The 19,059-nt window shown below is 42.4% G+C and overlaps 1 protein-coding gene across 12 annotated transcripts; it reads left to right on the top strand.

The window, feature by feature from the left end:
• The first annotated feature begins 7,360 nt into the window (after positions 1–7,360).
• max (myc associated factor X) lies at positions 7,361–17,673 on the top strand. Of its 12 annotated transcripts, none has more exons than XM_079369126.1 (5): positions 7,371–7,602; positions 7,887–7,913; positions 14,903–15,010; positions 16,145–16,282; positions 17,423–17,673. In XM_079369126.1, exons 1-5 carry the CDS (start codon positions 7,567–7,569, stop codon positions 17,618–17,620), a joined length of 507 nt encoding a protein of 168 aa, XP_079225252.1. In that variant the 5' UTR covers positions 7,371–7,566; the 3' UTR covers positions 17,621–17,673. The 12 variants fall into 12 exon arrangements, with proteins under 12 accessions (XP_079225246.1, XP_079225251.1, XP_079225252.1 ...); XM_079369118.1 differs by having other exon boundaries at positions 7,372–7,602; positions 14,903–15,058; XM_079369128.1 differs by having other exon boundaries at positions 7,372–7,602; positions 16,160–16,282.
• Positions 17,674–19,059: the final 1,386 nt, after the last annotated feature.

Here is a 19,059-nt window from a genome sequence, read left to right on the forward strand (position 1 = left end):
GTCGATGGTGTCTTCCATGTTGGAGCAGCAAGTACTGAGTTGTAGTGTGAGGGGGAAAAAAACAGAAAATGAGTGAACCCGCATACGGAAGAAATCAACTGAGCGACATGTAACATGCTGGCATTGAAAAATGTTACATTTCTTTATTCTGGTGCTCATGCATCAGTCACCTACAATACCAAAGGTGCTGTTTAGCATTTTTCCATCAAATAGTTGAAGTCTGACATCATTGAAGCGGCCAGGATCCAATCCAGGATGACCTTTTGTAAGTGGAAAAAAAAAGTTCCCTCTCTATGCCTTTTCAAGTGAAGAGTATGGTACAGGTCCCTCAGGTTACATGACTCATGGAGAAAACACAATAACAGTCTTGGTGCCCTTCCTGGTGGAGAAAACCAAGTTTCAGATTACATCATTTACATATTAAGCAATACTACATTTCTGATGGGCAGTGGACCCAACAAACACATCTGGAATGACACAACAATGGACATCATGTGCCTCACACCTTCACACCGCCTGGGACGCTCTGTACCTCCTGAACAGTTATAGTTAGGTATCTTTCCATTTGAGGAGAATGATAGTGTCTTATTTATAATGGCCTTTAAGAAAAAGAAAACATGGTGCAGTATTCTCCAGAACTTCATTACCTCCATCTGCAAAGTCATTTCCAGTGGAGAAGGTGCAGGTTCAGTCAACTTCTTCTTTTCCGGTTAATAATGACATTATTCTAAGATTTCTCTTTGATGGTTTTCACAGAGGTGTCCCAGTTCTTTAAACTTTAAATCTGAGCCACATAGTTAAACAATGAATCCTAACCAGAGGGCGCTGGTGGCCGAGTGGTCGGGTTGCTCTTGAAACTGTTTTAGCATACAGGTCTCACAACTCTGTGTGTGTGTGTGTGCTGGCACCGGGCCTCATCTAGTGCAGTGCCCTGTTTATTTAAGCATCCCCCCCCAACAAACTGTGATCACCACTGGAGACGTTAAGATGCAAACAACTTCCCCTGTGAAAAGAATTCTCCTCTTTAGTTTATTCTTCCACCTAAAAACGAAGTGCTATTCTTTACGTTTCTACTCTGTAAATTGTCTAAAGAAAGCACACACACACACACACACACACACACACACACAGAGAGTCTTCTTAACTGAATCTCTCTAACTTGCTTTGAACTTTACCTGTTCAAATACTGTACATAAGAGTTTATGTTCTAAAGAAGAATTTGCTGATTGGTTGAGAAGCTTTGCTTTTAATCATTGAACAATGAGACTTCAGACTTCACAAGATATGACCTTGAGGCAATTTAGTCTATAGCCGTCTGACTGCAAAGTTTGAGACTATGCCCACCTTTATGAGACAAACATAGGTTTACACTCACACTTACAGTAACACATTAACATTAACAACATTACACTTAAAGGTTTCACCACACGTTTACATACAGCTTATTCATAGTGACAGTGAGGGGAATTGTTAAGTTGCAGTCAAATTATGACAATTGAATTGAATTGTCTTTATTGTCATTGTACCAGTACAACGAAATTTGCAGTACAATCCTTTAAAATGCGGAAATAATTTAGTTTAACATTAAAACCATAAACAAGAATAGGCTGGACCTTCAAAAGAAATACTTAAAACACACCAACATGCACCCACCCACACACACACCCACCCACACACACCATAGCAACTTAAAATAGGGAGAGCACTCAGTCGCTGCGTCTGAACGTGCCGCCATCTTCGTTTGCATAAAATAATGCAATACAATAGATATTAAAAATGTAGAAACATCAGGAAAGAAAGCAAATAAAAACAGTCGAGCTGACAAGCAGCGTGTCAATATAAAAGTGATATAATAAGTAACAATCACATTTAAGATAAAGCCAAGTGCATCTGATCTCAAACTAATGATAACAAATACAATTGGTGATTTTCTCTGTAATTTATACAGTTGTATTCACTCATCAAACTTTTTAAGAACCTTATGACTGATATTGTAGTTGCACATGTCTGCAGGAAGTCACTGAAGCATGGTGTAAACTAAATAGGAAAAACACAATGCATTTGGGGGTTTTTTTCCCTTTGGGCATCCATGCTAAGCTAACCTCCATCTCCAGAAGTCACGACCACATCCTCCCTACAGGTATACACTCACATGCTGTGTGCACACAAGTTACCAAATCGCAAAATGCAAAAGTAACTTCATAAATGTATCAACTGGTTTCTGTCAGCTGTTTTTAAGGGTGAAAATTGCACACCTCTTCTTTATTTTTATTTATTTTTTATTAACCTTTATTTAACCAGGAATAATCCCATTGAGATTCAGAATCTCTTTTGCTCTTTTCCTGGCCAAGAAAGCAGCACAGCAGGTCCACATCAAGTTCACATTTGGACAACATCAACAAAACAAACATAACTTCCTGTTGAAAGCAATACTAACTTCCTCTCAAACGAGCTTTGATATATTAATTGTGGCACTTTCGCAGAAAATTTAAAGAGTCAATCACACTCGGTGCCTTACCTACACAGCAGGTTAGTTCTTGCAGGTTAGTTTGTAGAAAATAGTGGAGTGGATTTCCAAGAAACAAATAAAAATGTTTATAAAAATGTAAAGCAGCCTGAAGCATGAAAATGACAGAGTGTGTTTGTGTTAGGCCAAAGGTTCTCCTCCTCTCCTCGTCTCTCTAGAAGATAAACATCTCTTCATATGTCTGCACTATCTTTTACAGTCAGTCACAAAGTACACATGCAGGCTGATGGTACAGCCAGTTCAGAGGTGCCATCTAGTGCTCAGAGAATGTCTGCAGCTTCAGAAATACACCAGGGAATGTCTTTGACTCAACTTTATTAAAGTGAAGAAAGCTCAACTAATACACTGTAATCTGTTCAAGGGATCAGAAGTTTGTCTTTATGCTGTTGAGTATTTGCTCTGATTTACTTCTGTTTAGATACAATTGCAATAAATCTTACAGAGCATGATTCAAATTAAGAAAACATTTACATGGTTAAACCTAAAACACAACTTTTTTCATGAAGTATATGTCATTGTTGCTTTCTGTTCAACTGATTTACCACGATTATTATCAGAAAAAAATAAGATTACTCCATAATAAGATGAGTGTTTTACTCATTTTTCTCCTTATTGGCTGAAACCTTAGTTGCAATTACATGTTGCATATTATTAAATGCTAGATACAGTAGCCCACAGAGGAAACCCACCTGCGACAGGCCAAATGTGGCTAATTCTAAAATCCAAGTCCAATGCAAAATGCTAATGGAGAAAAAAAGTGCTGCAGATAGACAAAACAACTGCACTCACATCAAATGCGCTTTTCAAGACATTAACAGTGCAATGTCCAAAAACACAAATACAGACATCAAGTGCAAAGGAAAACGAACCAGTCATCATATGGAAGAGCACCAGGCCTGTCGGGCCGCTCAGTGCAACACTTCACTTGACTGCGTTATAATTACAAATAAGGAAATAGTTAAAAAATTAACTTAGATGCAACAGTAAGTTCATCATATCTCAAACTGAATGAAGCCTGAGTGACGCCACCCATCTGTAGCTGCAGGAGGGCTTTGGAGTCAACAGGCTAAAAGCAGAAGATAAGGGGGGTTTTTAAGCCTCTTGACAGACCATCACATCGCGCCCACCTGTCATTTAGGTCAGTTTCGTGGCTTACTGGGCTTAGCTCATAAAATCAAAATGTATGAGTTATTTAAAAAATTCCCCCTGCTGCATGTTGTGTGACAATAGAGACATGAGCTAATAAGACACGTTTATTTTTTGTACCAGGCTGTAAATATGTACGTTTCTGTTGAAAATCTGGCTTTTTGAATGGGTGAGTAAGTGACTTTGGTGCTTCTGCAGCCAGCCTCAAGTGGACACTCAAGGAACTGAAAGATCTTGCACCTCAACACCAGAGTTTGCCACTTATAAGTAACCTTAAGTGACTGCCTTTATTATTACATTTCACAACAGAAAAACTGTATTCAGGAACATTCACTGATCAAAAACAAGTGAAGGCTTCATTGCTAGTTTGGGAATTTCTATTTAGAGAAAGATCATCCATATTTAGATACACTCAATTTAGCCGTTAGCTGCCAGCCCCAGGAGTTGTTATTCGGAGAATATTAAATACACAGATGAATGATTTGCTCTTTATTTATGGAAAGTTTTTTTTTTCTGATGCTCTCATTGGGCTTGTTGGCAGCAGCAGTCTGGCTAGCTGTCAGATTAGCTTTTTGCCAAGAACAAAACTGACACATGATCACAAGCGGTGAGCAGCTCACAGATTGCTACGCTAAAGCTCCTGCCAGGGTTTTCTGATAGCTTTCAATTGCAGGGAAATTCGGCTGTTGCCGTCAAGGCTGCAAAAGTTTCTGCAGCAGAGAGACAATGAGAGTCAAAATGTGGATAGTGCAGGTAAGCTCCTAGATACCCAACATAGCCGTGTGTTTAAAGTTTAATAAAACAGTTCAAATAAAATCACTGGATTCTTTCCTGGACTGACTCTTAACGACACTCATTTTAAGCACCTCCAAAGATTAATTTGGGTCAATGCCTAATAAATTTAGACTTTTCAAATAACAGATTACACAACCTTTCTTTGAGTAGAGCAGTACTAAACACTTTAATGACAACATTTCACTGTATTAATCCCCCTATTGACTCCAGATTATCACATTTTCTTGTAAAGACTTTGTGAAGAGTTAAACACCCAGCAAAAATGTCAAAACAGAATGCTAAACCTCACTAAAAGTGGTATAAAATCAGCAGCTTCTGTCCCTTTAGATGGTATCTAAGTGAATGAAAACTATATGAAAAAATGTCCTGGTTTTAAAGTCAAAGAAAAAAACACATTGAGAAGTTACTACGTTCAATGAAGCGCTCCTGGGTTTCCAATAACCCCAAATTGATGCAAAAATATCTTTAAACATAATACAAAATTAAGCAGAACAAATGGCTGCTGTGTGGCTAAAAAGTAGAGTAGAACCTTTAGAAAACGTGCAAAGAATGCACAAGTGAAAAAATACATTATCTATTTTATTTTGAAGGGGAACATGATGATTTTGACTGCAATTATTGCATCAGTTTCCCCTTCTATATCTTCCTCTATTCAGAATGTTCTCATTCGATTGACTGAACAAGACTTATTTATGAGTGTACATTAGTTTCTTTGTGCTGAGTGTGTTTTTGAATGTTCCTGCTGCACACTTGGTTGAAAAACATGCATTTGAAACATGTTATTGCCCATGAGGAGTGTTTCATGTGGAGCCGCTCTACCCTTAATCTGATGACACATCTGACGGTTCACCCCCCCCCCCCTTTTATAAGTCATGCATCGACAACAATAGCAAGGACAAAAAACATCTCTACTGGTGGGCCCTTGCAGTATAGTCCGCAGTATGGAAGGGGACAAAAGGAGGGCATTTTAATGGTTTAACAGGCCGACCCTGAGCAGACATGGGGGGGAGGGGAGGGAGAGAGTCTTTCTGAGCAGATCAGCCTCTCTACTGTAGCTTCAATTACAACCCCAGTGCTTCATATACCTGGATTTTAAAAACTATGCATTACTCCCCCAGCCCAAGCTACAGCTAATCAATGTCTGTGCTCCCTGCAGCCTCAACATTATGGACTGAAAAAGTGCTAAAACATCTCATAACTCAGCTCAGGCCTGGGGGGAATAGCATGACGGGTGTGGCAAAAAGACATATGAAGAATAAAATCTCGGTTTCAGTTAAACTCCCTCATTATCATATTTTTTTCTGTAACATTACCCATCCCTTGAGGGAATTTGACACGATATTGAGCAAATATTTCTCAGTGCTGTCTTGCTGTCATGCATGAACACTGAGAGGCTTCACTGCAGCAGATGCATTATTAAAGCCTCAGCCTTATTGCGACAACACGTAAACCCTTTGCATTGGCTGTACTGTTTCGGATCCTTTCTGCATGACCCTGTTTGGCTCCGCTGCTTCACGATATATAATTCTATAGAGGTAGGTAGGGAAATGGGCAGGATGACTTGAATAGAAACAGGGATGATAAAATAGGCTAGAAGAAGGTATGAAAAAAATTATAGCAGGATCAAGGTCGGTGCAGGTCTGTTGAGCCGAATGTCTGCAGGGTGTCGCCAACAGCTGCTGTGGCCTCTTGACCCGCAATGGGAATGGATGAGGCTGCACCCAGCTTGTTTAAAAAAACAAACACTTTTACTGACCCGCTGTTGCAGTGCAAAATAATCCAGTGTAAGCTCCTTATCTACAGCACAATTTTGTGAAAAAAGGAAGTACTAGAGCAGATTATTTGCAATTTGTCCTGAGAGCAGCCCCCACTCTATTAACCCACCCCTTGCCAACACCACCATTAGTCTATGTAATCAAGGTACATGCATCATACTGGCTAAACGTTACATTTTAGGGATAAAATCAGAAACAAGTCTGCAATGATTTTATTCATTTATTTTCTTACAATAAAACAACAGTAGGTAGTCAAATCATGCCCGTCTCAACATAGAGGAGTGCTCGTTTTTGCTAAACAAGCAGTCAAACTATCTTTAAAAAAATTAATAATAATAAAATAAAACTGCATAATACTAAAGTTTTAGTACATGGAACAAATTATTTTACGCCTTTCCACTTGAAAAGTTACTGATATAAGAATACAATTTCATTTATATGATATGATAATTTGTGCAACTATTTATCAAAACATTTGCAAATAAATTCTCTGTCGAATGTTATATTAATTAGCTGGCCTATTGTTTGGGGCTCATGGTTTATTACAGTATAGCTGTTACATTTTGTATTGCTGTTTTGTGATTCAGAACACAGAAACGTGTATAGGCTGGAGAACACGAAATGAAACTAAAAAGAAAAATATGTGGATACAATATCTTTATTTTTGCTCATCAGCGAGAAGAACCAGCTGATAGGTTTAAATGTGTACACTAAAGCTGTGTGTGTGTGTGTGCGTGTTTGTGTGTGTGCGTGTGTGTACGTGCGTGTTTGTGTTACTTGAGTGTATTCTCAAAATCCACGTGTCTCAGCCATGGCCTTGTTTGGCTCCTTTGACACACAAATATGACCTCAACTACAATTCCCATAATGCCTATGAAAAGAAAATACCCTGTTACGCGTCAAACTAGCAAAAAGACTCCCGGATATTGTAGTTTAGGATTTGACACAGCTTGCTTTGTTGATAAGTTTCCGATTTTTCTAACATGTTTCCACTCCTCTCAATTTAATAAAGTATGTTTTTCATAAATAACTACGAACGAAGAAAACATTCAACTACACGTTTTCATTCGCTGATACGCGAAAGACAAACAGCCAACTCCATTTCCCACAACCCCCTTTGTTTGTTGCGCATGCGTGCTGTGTAGCGGTAGCTCCGTGTGTGTGCGCTGTAATCACGTGGAGACGGTCCTCTTCGCCTCTGTCCAAACAGAGCGTGAACGCTTTAGCAGTCTGTCTGTCTGTCGGAGCGCCGCTCGGTGCTCAACTGATTCATGTTGTTTTTTTAGCCAACAATCCCTTTAAACTAGACTATTGTATCGAAGAATGAGTGATAACGATGATATCGAAGTCGATAGTGACGTGAGTATGACCACTTTTAACCTTTTTATGGATCTTATTTGGCAATTTAGCTGAAGTAGCAGCTGAGCTAGCTTTAGCTGCCAGTGAGCTGGGGCTAGTTTTTGCTTTTTTCTGTCTTGATAAGTATCACCATGTCGGGATTGTTTTAAATTAATACGAAAAGCCTTGTTTTTTTCTTGAAACTATTGCTAAACTTGTTACTTTTTTGTGTGATTTAAGCGAAATAGTAAGAGTGGCTGAACAATTATGGCTACAATTGTACTTTTTGTTCTGTTTCTTTGCAGGAAGACTCACCGAGATATCACAATGTGGTGCGTAATGCTGGGGAATTTGTCCAATTTTTTATTTTTTCCTAAAGAAAATGTTTCACTACTGCTGCTAGTTCATGTATTCACCACAAACTGCTTAAATTGTATTGTAAGGTATTTAATGGTTTGGGTAAGGTTACACTGACTGTGGAGGCTTCAAAGAGAATGTGAAAGTAACATGAGGAGATTAACATACAGGTAAAGGCAGATTTTTTAGGTATTTTATAGTTTTTTTTTTCCTCTGCTGCATCCGTGTTATACGTGCATTGCAGGGTATCCCCCATCCTGTGTGTACGCGGCCATAGGGAGACGGTGACACGACATCTATATTTAGACCAAAGCTTTATCCCGCTGCAAAAGCCTTTTTTTTTTCTTGCATGGGAATTATTTTTCTGTTCAACACAAAGCTGTGTGTGTGTGTATGTGTGTTTGTGCACGGTGGTGGTGGCCGCTTTAGTCGGTTCACCACACCACGGGGATTCCGCTCGTGATCAGGTTTTGTGTGTGTGTGTGCAAATTACACATCTAGGTCACCTCAGCAAAATGAGACCGTTTACATTTGCACTGCATTCATGATGATGCAAGGGACATGAGGTGGCTATGGAGGCTGTTGCATGTGTGTAAAGGAGGAGGAGGAGGAGTGGTTGCCGCGCCTGCATCTCGGACCGAGCCTTCGTGTCAGGAAAGGGTGCTGCGGGATGTTTTCCTGTGTTGCAGCCAGTGATTAGAGCCATCTTCCCTCTCTACAGGCCACTGAAGGGCTGGCAGCCTAAGTGAATGACGTATAGCAAAAGCTGCATCGCATACCGGCGAGAGAGAGAAAAAACCCAGTGCACACGATGTGCCTGATGCACAGGGCTGCAGGACAGGATGTCTTACCTCCAGTTAGATAAACAGGATCTAATTGCAGGAGAGCAGTTAAGCAACATCCGCGTTGCCTTTTTACAAAATGCATTAGTTATGATTTATCTTTGGAAAATAGGTTTTTGTCTCGTACATCACACAGACGTTTTTCTGTCTGTTGCACTAGCACAGTGGTGAGCTCAGTTACAGTCACATGAGCATCTCAAACCTGATTTCAGCTCATAATTGTATTATAGAAGCTGTAAGACTTAATATGTATGTCTGTTGTTTGTTTGTTTTACGATGTTGACCTCTGCACACGCACAAATATGGCTTAAGAGTTTGTAAATATTATTTGCATCTGCAGCAGCCACGTCATGGCTGTCAGTCATAATGAAAGTGACTGACAGAAATGATTTTTAATTAGCATTTTTTTAAGTTAGATTTTTTTTAAATATAAAATGTAGCCTTGAAAAGAAGCACAGAAATGAAATCTTTAATGTTGGGAACACTGGTGCAGATATTGAATCGGTTTCCCGGCCTAGATAGTGTCTGCTGTCTGAAGAGATCCCTTCTTTAACTGACTACCCAATACTTGATAATGCATAATGAAGCAGACGATCTATAAAGCTAAATCAGTGAGTGTGATAAGAGTCTCTTCTTTAACCAACAGAGGACACATTTACTGAAGGAATTGCACAAAAACAATTTTCGATGCTGAAGCCTTCTTTATCTTCTGCGTCAGCGCTACGCTGTAGTAAACAGCGTTGTGGCATACGCTGTCATCGTCCCTGCATACTGGTGTGTCTGCGTCGCTCCCACAGACGAATACTTGTCGGCAGACTGATCAATATCACCAGTTTTCCTTCAGCTATGTCCTCTGCTTGTTTGCGTACAGGAAACCATGGCTGCTCAGACCGAGCGTATAATGTTGGATGATAAATATGAAGCATTAGTTGATTATATTGACTCGCAGCGTTTATCCGTCAGCAGAATTTTGAAGTAAGTTACGATGTGATACATTTTCTGAATGCAGGAGATATGATGCTTCACAGAAGTTCAGTCACACGGCTCGTGATTGCGTTATTTCGAGGTGTACTTACATTTCTGAGCAGGTGCACCGCAGGGCTACATAAACCGATGAGCAGCAGTGTAGGTTAGACACAGAAGTATAAATCAGGCCCGAGCTGTGAGGTGGAGAAACTTTCCCCTGATTAATGTTTGGAAAATTGAATATTTTTGAGTTTAGACTAAGAAATGTCATGAAACAGACGTCCTTGTTGTAACTAAATGCTGCCTGAAAGCAAAGAATGGCAAGCCGTCTATCCTGTACCTTCTATTGGTCTAAGTCCCTCCCTGCAGCTTCTGGTTTCTAAGTGTTTCCACTGTTATTCGTGTGAGAGCGTAGGCTTGAGAACGTGACAAGGACATTAGCAGCGACCAGCTACTGGCCCTACCAGTTGGCACCTGTGGCAGTTATGTGTCATGATCAGGTCTGAATAGAAGTGAGTGAACCTTTTCTGCAGCAGGTGAAAGGTATCCGCGTGACGAGGAACTCGTGAAGTAACAGTAACTTTCCCCCCTGAGATTAATGAAGTATTTCTGATTCTGAGCTGGACGCCTGTTTATCGTGATGCCTGATACAACACGGTTAGCGTGTAGCTTTAAAGACTATTTGACTGTTAGCATTAATTTGATACGTTTTGTTCAGTATCTTATTTATCAGACGTGTTCACGCTGAATGGAAGCAATCACTGAGCGACACGGTTTTAAAGTAAGACAGTATCACAGGTGTTCAGATGTGTTTCCAAGGGAGACCTGGACAAGAGAGGCAGCAGCAAAAAACACGACACAAAGTTACAGACGGAGACACAAAGAAAAGTCCAGTTCACAAAAGCACAGCACCATGGATTAAAATAGTGCCATCTAAGAATCAAAAGTCTTCAGGTGTTCAGATAGCCGAGCTAAAACAATGACAACTTATAGAGTCCGCTTCCAAGTCTTTCATTTTAGATTTAAAAACCTTTAAGGACACCGGCTCCTTGAGCTTTAAGTCGTAACAGATTCCAGGCCGAAGGTGCAGAATACCCAAAAGCCCTTTTTACCAGTTTCAGTTCAAGCGTTTTGGACAGAGAGCATAAAAAGGTCCTGAATACTGTCCGGTACTTCTCTGCATGATAACAACACATAGATAACAGGAAAGCAGACCAAGAATTGCCCCACATGAGTTCCAGTGTTAGTCTTTTCAAAAAGGTAAAAGTCAACATGAGTCTCTTTTCAAATTGAAGACAGAGAATTAGGGGTGGGAAATAAAATGGATTAATATTGAAATTGAAATTCTTGTCTTCTGAGATTTTAAACGGATTCATAACTTCAAAATTAAAAAAAAAATATATATACGTGTATTTTTTCTACTCATCAGTCACTCTTTGCTAAGTGCTAATGCTAAAGAGATCAGCAAGACATTCAGCCAGTCTCACAGACGACTGGAGGAGGAGATCCTGAAGTATGTTCTCGTTCAAAAACAGACTTTTAAGTCCATGAAGACAGAATAGTCTGAATCGAATTGTGACCCTAAAGAATCAAAATCAAATCATAAGACACCCCAAAGATTCCCGGCCCCACTGAGTGCAAGAACAAGCAGCAAAGCCTCGCAGAAGGAGGTTAAAGGTTTAAAATCTGTTTCCTTCGTAACGAGCCCGAGCTCTGCGGACCGATGCTCTCCTGTCTCTGGAGTTAAAATCCGATTGGTTCATATTTTCACCCCTCATGATGCCTCTATGGCCTTAAAAGACGAGTTCAGTGAAGAGAGGATTGAAACCTTGTGATCCATTTAGTCCTAACAGGAGCCATGCCTGTTGAACACTGGAGGTGGTTTAAAGTGTTTGAAACCATCCCTCGCCCCGAACACGATTTATTTCATTAGATTATAAAGATGCGGCCGCTGTCATGATGTCACCGTCTTTTTTTCACAAACCACTCCAACACTCTGACCCCTGCGGTTGGATTTAGTTCCTGGTTGTTCAGTAAAGCTTAATGAAGGAGAGATGCATAGACTCCGCCTGTCACTGAGCAGCTCCAGAGAGTAGAGCTTAAACACATTGTTGGGTTTTAATTAACTCACAGAGATGTGTGAGGAGTGTGTGACTTTAAGAGCCGCAGACGTAGTCGTGTTTGTTTTGGGGGTTTTTTTAAGCTAATGCTCTCGTGCCTCTAAGAGGTTTCATAGTATTTGAAGGTCATTCAAATAAACTCAACACAACCTGAGAGTTTAGACGTTAGAGCCAATAAAAATATAAAAGCCTTCATAGAGCCCTCTCGTCCAAACAAACTTGAACCAAAAAAACAGGAAGTCCGCCACGTGTGCTGTACGAACCTCTGGAATCGGCTGCCGGACTTGTAATTGCACATGCCATAGATAGCAGTCATGTGTTTTTGTTAGTGCAGGGAGTGGAGTCGGGCCCTGAGGTGCCTCTCATATGATACGAGGAGGCTCGCGGTCCTGCAGGGATCGTCTCTCCCTGATGCTTTCTGTTGTTCAGCGGGCCACAGAAAGCAGCTGTTGCCATGTCAGCCGGACTAATCACAAGGCGGCCTTTGTGAGTAATATCGCGCGAGTTTTGATGACACTCTAGTTTCACAGCGAGGTTGTTAACCTTGCAGGCCTCTCAGTGTGTCCATGGCCTTCAATCATAACTATTACATGACACACTACTCGCTCGTCCCAACCTGCGTCGCGTCTCACACCCGCCCCATCTCAACGTTAGTAACCAGACTGCACGACGAGGTGGTAACGGCGCAACCGCCTTCGGGAACAAGGTGGGACTCGTGACCGGGTGTCCTCTGAATCATTCTGTCCAGGGATCACAACAGAGCCCAGAGTGGCCACCACTTTGGGCTTGTTGGGTGTCCCGACTTCACGCCTCAGTCTGGTGACTGCGTGGATTAAACCACAATCAGACGCCATTTGTGCGGCCTGAAAACAGGTTGAACTGCAGGCGGCAAACTGATGTCATGCCTGCCTCTGGTCATGTGATCACAGCAGCCATCTTGTTGCTTTTACCATGTCAGAATACAAGCGTGGGGTTGGCGATACGAAGCCTCCAGGTGCTGCTTTCCGAGGTGTCGTGTTAATTTGGAAGGCATGAAATATGGTCGTTGAAGAGGCTTGTTAATTGAGGCGGTATAACAGACATGAACAATGTGGGAAGATGAGCTGAGTGTGAGGAAGTGATGTAAGGATGGAAGCGAACGTTTGAGGGACGCACTGAGGGAGAAAACCAGGCCGGATACAGACGATCAAAATAATGATTATGATGCTGATGTTTTCCTTAAATGAGCTGTTTTGCTTATTTCTGTTTTTTGTTAAGTCCTCAGTCTGGCTCAAGGACCGTCGTTCATCGGCTTTCAGAGTTTACTAATCTTTAATTTAACCTCCTTTACAACTCAACCATGAATGAAGTGAACACTCTGCCACGTTTTTCAATACAAAGCAAGTTTTTCTTTTGCTCCTTAAATCGACGAATGCTAAATGATTTTAAACATGAGGCCGAAGCCTTGTCGCGATCTAACACTTAGAAACCTCGATGGGATACGAGTTCAGATTAAACTACTTGTTTCAACGCAGCGCTTTGAGTCCTCGGCACCCACGAGCAAACTGACTGAAATACCGTCAGCCTTCAAGAGGCCGTCATGACTTTACATTCATGAGGTCTTTGTTGGTCACAGAGCCGTTTAACTGTGCTGCTTTAATCCTCGACCAGGATCTCTGCCCCCCCCCCCCCGTCCGCCCACCTCGCTCTCCATCTCAATGAGCCGAGCTTCTCGACTTTGACCCGGTCATGAATCTGAACGGTCAGTCCTGTGAGCCCCCGCAGAGAGGGAGGGATAAAAATGCAGGGGGAGGGGGGGTCACATCGTAGGAGGGGGAGGGAAGCTGAGGAGGGGCTGGAAGGCAGAAGGCCGAGTGTTGTTGTTGTGATGAGCACGAGGTCACGTGAGGTCATTAAAGGTGATGGACTCAAGTTGTGACAGTGACTCAGTCTGGATTTAAAACATTGATTACGTCTTGTTTTTGGTTCTGGCAGTTTTTTTTTTTTTTTTTTTGACAAAACCTGTGATGAGTGTTTGACATCATCGCCGGTCAATGAAGTCAGTATTTAATAATAAGATAAGAGACACATGGGGAGTTCTCTTGTGTTTTAAGTTAAGGTTATTTTATATGATTATATTCTTCCCATGTTTCCTCTGTCTTATAGAAGTACTGTGTTTCTAAGAAGACTGTTAAGATCTTTAATTATTCTTAAAATATACACATTTAGATTTCTTTTTGATAATTGTCATTTTGTCTTTAAAGGCTGGTTTGATGCAGTTTAATCCACAAACTGTTTTCGTTCCATGTAGAGACAGACCTCACAGTGCTTCTTCTCTTCTCTAATGACTTTTTAAAACTTATTATTATTATATAATAAACTGTGTGTGTGTGTGTGTGTGTGTGTGTGTGTGTGTGTGTGTGTGTGTGTGTGTGTGTGTGTGTGTGTGTGTGTGTGTGTGTGTGTGTGTGTGTGTGTGTGTGTGTGTGTGTGTGTGTGTGTGTGTGTGTGTGAGAACAATCAGCAGCTTCATGTCTGGGGGTGTTTCTGTTGGAGTGTGCGACACGTGTGAAATGATGTTTTTTTGTTTTATTTCCCGTGTTCTCTTCATTTGATCACAGCCAACGCCAAACGCCCCGAAATGTCCCCACACCTCTGATCTGAAGGACGCCACAGTGTACAGCAGTGTCTCCTCGCTGCTCGCCGCGTTCACGAGGGAAATCTGACACCAGCGTCTCCAAAGTTTAGGGCCTAGTGATTGGATATTAAAGCGGGGGGGGGGGGGGGCGTTCCTCACAACACCCAAATTTCCCCCATTGGGGGGGATCAATAAAGTTTGTCCTTATCCTCATAACGGCACAACCCGCTGGCTCAGAGATGAATCATGCTCGGAAGCTTGTCGTCGCAAAACTGTACAAAAAAAAACACAATTCACACGTGTGAGAGAGAGAGAGAGTGTGTGTGAGCGAGCGAGTGAGTTGTGTGGACACCCGCTGTCCTCTCTGCCCACGCTGCTCTGCTGCCCGGCTGAAGGCCCTGTGACTCTTGTCATTGCAGGCAGACAAACGGGCACACCACAATGCGCTGGAGCGCAAGCGTAGGGACCACATCAAAGACAGCTTTCACAGCCTCCGGGACTCGGTACCGGCCCTGCAGGGAGAAAAGGTTGGTAGTGCTCAGCCTGCAGGTCCCCCAGGCACACAAAAGACTCATGTAAGAAAATTTTGTATTTTGCAATGTGTTTGATAAAGGTGAAGTATGACATTTCTATTTTAATTTGTGACTTTTCCTGCAGATCTTAGACAGTTTGAAAGGTTCGCTGCGGAGGGAAACAGTTTGTAGGAATAGGGGCGAGCAGATGTGGGGATGATTGTTGGCAGCGAACAGTGACGCAGTCGAAATACTTGGCCCAGCGTCAGGAAGTTATTATGAGGAAATGTAGTTGCTCTCTTCCTGTTTTGACATCCATGACACTGAAAGCGTTTGGAGACGGTTCAGTAACCGGGCAGGCAGCGTTTGATTTCCCCCCCCTCCCAAACAGATCATTTGTGACCCTGAAGGGCGGGGCCTGATCACGTGATGTGAGGGGGCGGGGCCTGATCACGTGATGTGAGGGGGCGGGGCCTGATCACGTGATGTGAGGGACGTTCAGCTGATCGTTTGTGGAAAAAGTGTACAGTTACAGCTGCCTCAGCGCTCGACCCCCAAAGAGCCAAAGAGCGTCTTCTTTCCTGTTATGGACAGTGGGTAGACGATGAGGGGAAATATCAGGGCTGGTTACGGAAACTTTAAATAGAAACATCGTCTGAAGCGTCTTAAATACAAGTGACAACCGTTTTCCTTTTCTGTAATCCCTCAGTTCTTTGTAGCAGTGTTGTTCCCCGTACACAGCTCAGCGTTAGATAAACAGACATTTGCTTTTAATCGTAATGTAACACGATAAACTAGTGAACTGCTGACATTAAGCACAAACAGTTCAGAATACAAACCATTAAGAGGTTTGCAACAAAAAGCCTTTGGAGCTTTTTTACAGTCACTGAGCTGCAGTCGTGTTTGCAGTGATCTCGACGAGCACTGTGACAGTCGTGACCCGGTGCTCGAGGATTGTGAGAGGTTCAGAGGGAGGCCACAGCGTTGTCTTACGTGTTGTTTCAGTCAGCAGGGCGTCGGCGTCTCGGCTTCTTTCTGTTGCATCATAACAGAGCACTGTTCTTTATTTTCTTTCTTCTCTCTGTATGAAATGATGTCATGACTGTATACTGGCTTCATTGCGTCAATTTCTGCATGTGTCACTAACAGCAGTCTGCCAAACAGGCGTCGCGTGCTCAAATTCTAGACAAAGCCACAGAGTACATCCAGTACATGAGGCGAAAAAACCACACACACCAGCAGGACATCGACGACCTGAAGAGGCAGAACGCTCTGCTGGAGCAGCAAGGTAAACATCATGCTCGACTGTCAAACCTCACATGTCGTTGTCTTTTAAAAATACTGAAAACGTCCCGGTCAAATCTAAACAATGTTGAATTTAATTCATTCTGAAATGTCTGTAAATGTTCAGCACAGAAACGAGTCGTAGTGTCTTCTTGGAAATAGTTTTTGTGCTTTCAATTAAAACCATTGAAACACCTTTAAAATCAACGGATTTCTCTTCAGGACTATTTTCTGCCTTTTAGGGCACTAAGGGGAGAGATGTACTTACCTTAAACTACTCAGTCACATGTCACGTGATGGCTGAGCAGTTCCCCTGCTAGTTTGACGCGTCGGCTGTGGAAGCTGCAGTATGCACATAAACAGTAGGGGGCAGTGTACAGCCCGGGTCATTGTCGGTGCAGACGAAGTGTTATGTCCATCGTACATAAACGTCTACGTCAGTGAGGCCGTTTCTTTTCCTGCCGGACTCTCAGAGTAAACGTGGTGCTCACCGTCTGTTGTTTGATTTGGTTCGGTTTGGTTGTTCGAGCCCGTGCGCTCTGCGATGCCCTCTACAGGTTTCTTTCAGTAACACACGTCGAGCAGCGTGGTCATTTCCACTCGTGCAAGTGAAGCCAAACACTCCCAGTGTGAATAGATCAGAAAACGTTCGGCCGTGTAGGATGTGTTCAACGCGAAGAGACGAGCTGTATTTAAATCTGATTTAAATACATGACAAGACGAAGAGTGAAAGAGGCAGAGTGGGGTCGCTTCAGCTTCTCCTGAACAGTCGATGCTTTATCTTACTAAGAGAGGCCAGCTGAACGCACATCCAGGGATGATGAAAGCCACCTAAAAAAACATAGAAGTTTGGGTATTACCTCCATTTATAATATTTACAGACAAGTCAATATATTTTTCTTCACAAAAGAACTAACAAAATATTGTTGATAAATTTCAGCTCCTCATTTAAACGTGTTCAGTTTCCTGACTGGGGAGTCGTGCACACTTCAGTCTCCCACCTTTCTTGGTACTGTGAAGATTTGTAAAGTGGTTTTGAGGAAGACGATTCCCCTCGATGAAAAGGATTAGAGAAAAGATTGTGCAGAGACGTAGACGAAGCTTTTAATGTTAACGTTTCCTCCGGTGTCTTGTGTTATTGTTGTTGGTGCAGTCCGTGCTCTGGAGAAGGTGAAGGGCTCTACTCAGCTCCAGGCCAACTACTCATCGTCCGACAGCAGCCTTTACACCAATCCCAAAGGCAGCGCCGTGTCGGCGTTCGACGGAGGCTCAGACTCCAGCTCTGAGTCGGAGGTCGAGGAGCCGCCCAACAGGAAGAAGCTCCGCGTGGAGGCCAGCTAGACGGCCGAGAGGATGGGAACCCCCCCCCCCCCCCCCCCCCCCCCCCCCCCCCCCCCCCCCCCCGCCCACCCAACCCGGCCAAGATCGAGGAGGCGAGGCACGAGGGAGCGGGAGGAAATAAAAGCCTTCGAAGCTCTCGAGGCTAATCCAACCCCCTCCCCTCCTTCACACCGAAAACCACCACCCTCCTCCATGTCTGGGTGGGCTCGCACTGGAGACTCTTGACCCACCCTCAAAAAAAAAAACAACAAAAAAAAAACAACCTCCTTTCACCGCCGCCACAATCGTTTCTCTTCCCGTCCGATCTCCAAAAACAGGCGGGAGGACGTCAGCAGGGTGGAAGATGACTGCTTCAATTCATATAGAGAGCTTCAGGTTTTTTCCCCCCTCCTATCCCATCCGTTTCTCTCTTTTTTTTGGTTCTTTGCCATCAAAAGCTCCACCACTCGGCAACGTCAACAATCCAAAACCGAAAAAGAGGCAGCTTGGCTACTTAAGGACTTGATGCTTTTTTTTTTTTTTTTTTTTTTTTTTTTTTTGTACCCTCATTAAGCCCCTCCTCCTCCTCCTCCTGCCTGGGTTGTTTGTTTGTTTTTCAGGGGAGGAAGGGCGTGGCAGGCGTACTCCTCCCAGCACTGCTTATATTATATATTTTCTGTTTATTTTTGTTATTCTTGATTTCAAAAGAAAACCTGTTTAGATTTAACACACACACCTAGATGAATGGTCCTGGAGAAGTTTACCTTTTTAAAACTGAAAAGAATACAAATTTGTAGCTTTTTTTTTTTTTTTTTTTTCTTTCCACTTAAAGAATGTGAAGACGCTTTGAAACAAATGTTAAAGTGATACCCACCTCAGGCCCACTGGATTGCAGATGTTTTTTTTTTCTCTCTCTGCCTGACACGTTTGTTAAACACACAAAAAAAGACAAAAACATGACTCCTTTGTTGAAATTGATGTTTTGAAGGAGAATATTCCTTAAAGTTGTATCGTATTTCGTCCTCTAGCTTGAAGTAGTGAATGACTTTAGGTGGCTGAATACGTTAGGCATCTCATTTTATATATTATATTGAAAAGAGAAAAAAAGCTTTGATTGGATGTTTTCAAGTTCTAAAAGTATGTTATGCATTTTGTAGTAATCTCACAAGTCATGGGAAAATGCCAATTTGTCACGTGTAGATTTCCTCAAGGGTTTGAAATAGATATTGAATGTCAAAGGTAGCTCCCGTCTTCTGCAGTACAAGGAAGCGAAACGAGTCCCTGTCGATGTGTTGTGCTTTACACGGTAAAAATCAATGTTGCTGAATCCCCCCCCCTCCCCCCCTCCCCGAGGAAAAAAAGGAAGCATTTTGCGTCTAGGAAACGTGTGTGTATGTATATTGTTTCCATTTTATTTCCATTTAGGAGGATATGATTAGTGTAATAGGTCTTTGTTTGTC

This window comes from Symphodus melops (assembly GCF_947650265.1).
Source record: "Symphodus melops genome assembly, chromosome: 1".
Lineage (NCBI taxonomy): Eukaryota > Metazoa > Chordata > Actinopteri > Labriformes > Labridae > Symphodus > Symphodus melops.

What these genes read in the sequence shown, in the direction of transcription:
- max (XM_079369118.1), top strand. Translation starts at nt 7,567, where the DNA reads ATGAGTGATAACGATGATATCGAAGTCGATAGTGAC. An exon ending in CACCGAGATATCACAATGTG is followed by an intron (nt 7,914 to 14,902) that starts GTGCGTAATGCT and finishes TTGTCATTGCAG; the next exon opens with GCAGACAAACGGGCACACCA. An exon ending in ACGCTCTGCTGGAGCAGCAA is followed by an intron (nt 16,283 to 17,422) that starts GGTAAACATCAT and finishes TGTGTTATTGTT; the next exon opens with GTTGGTGCAGTCCGTGCTCT.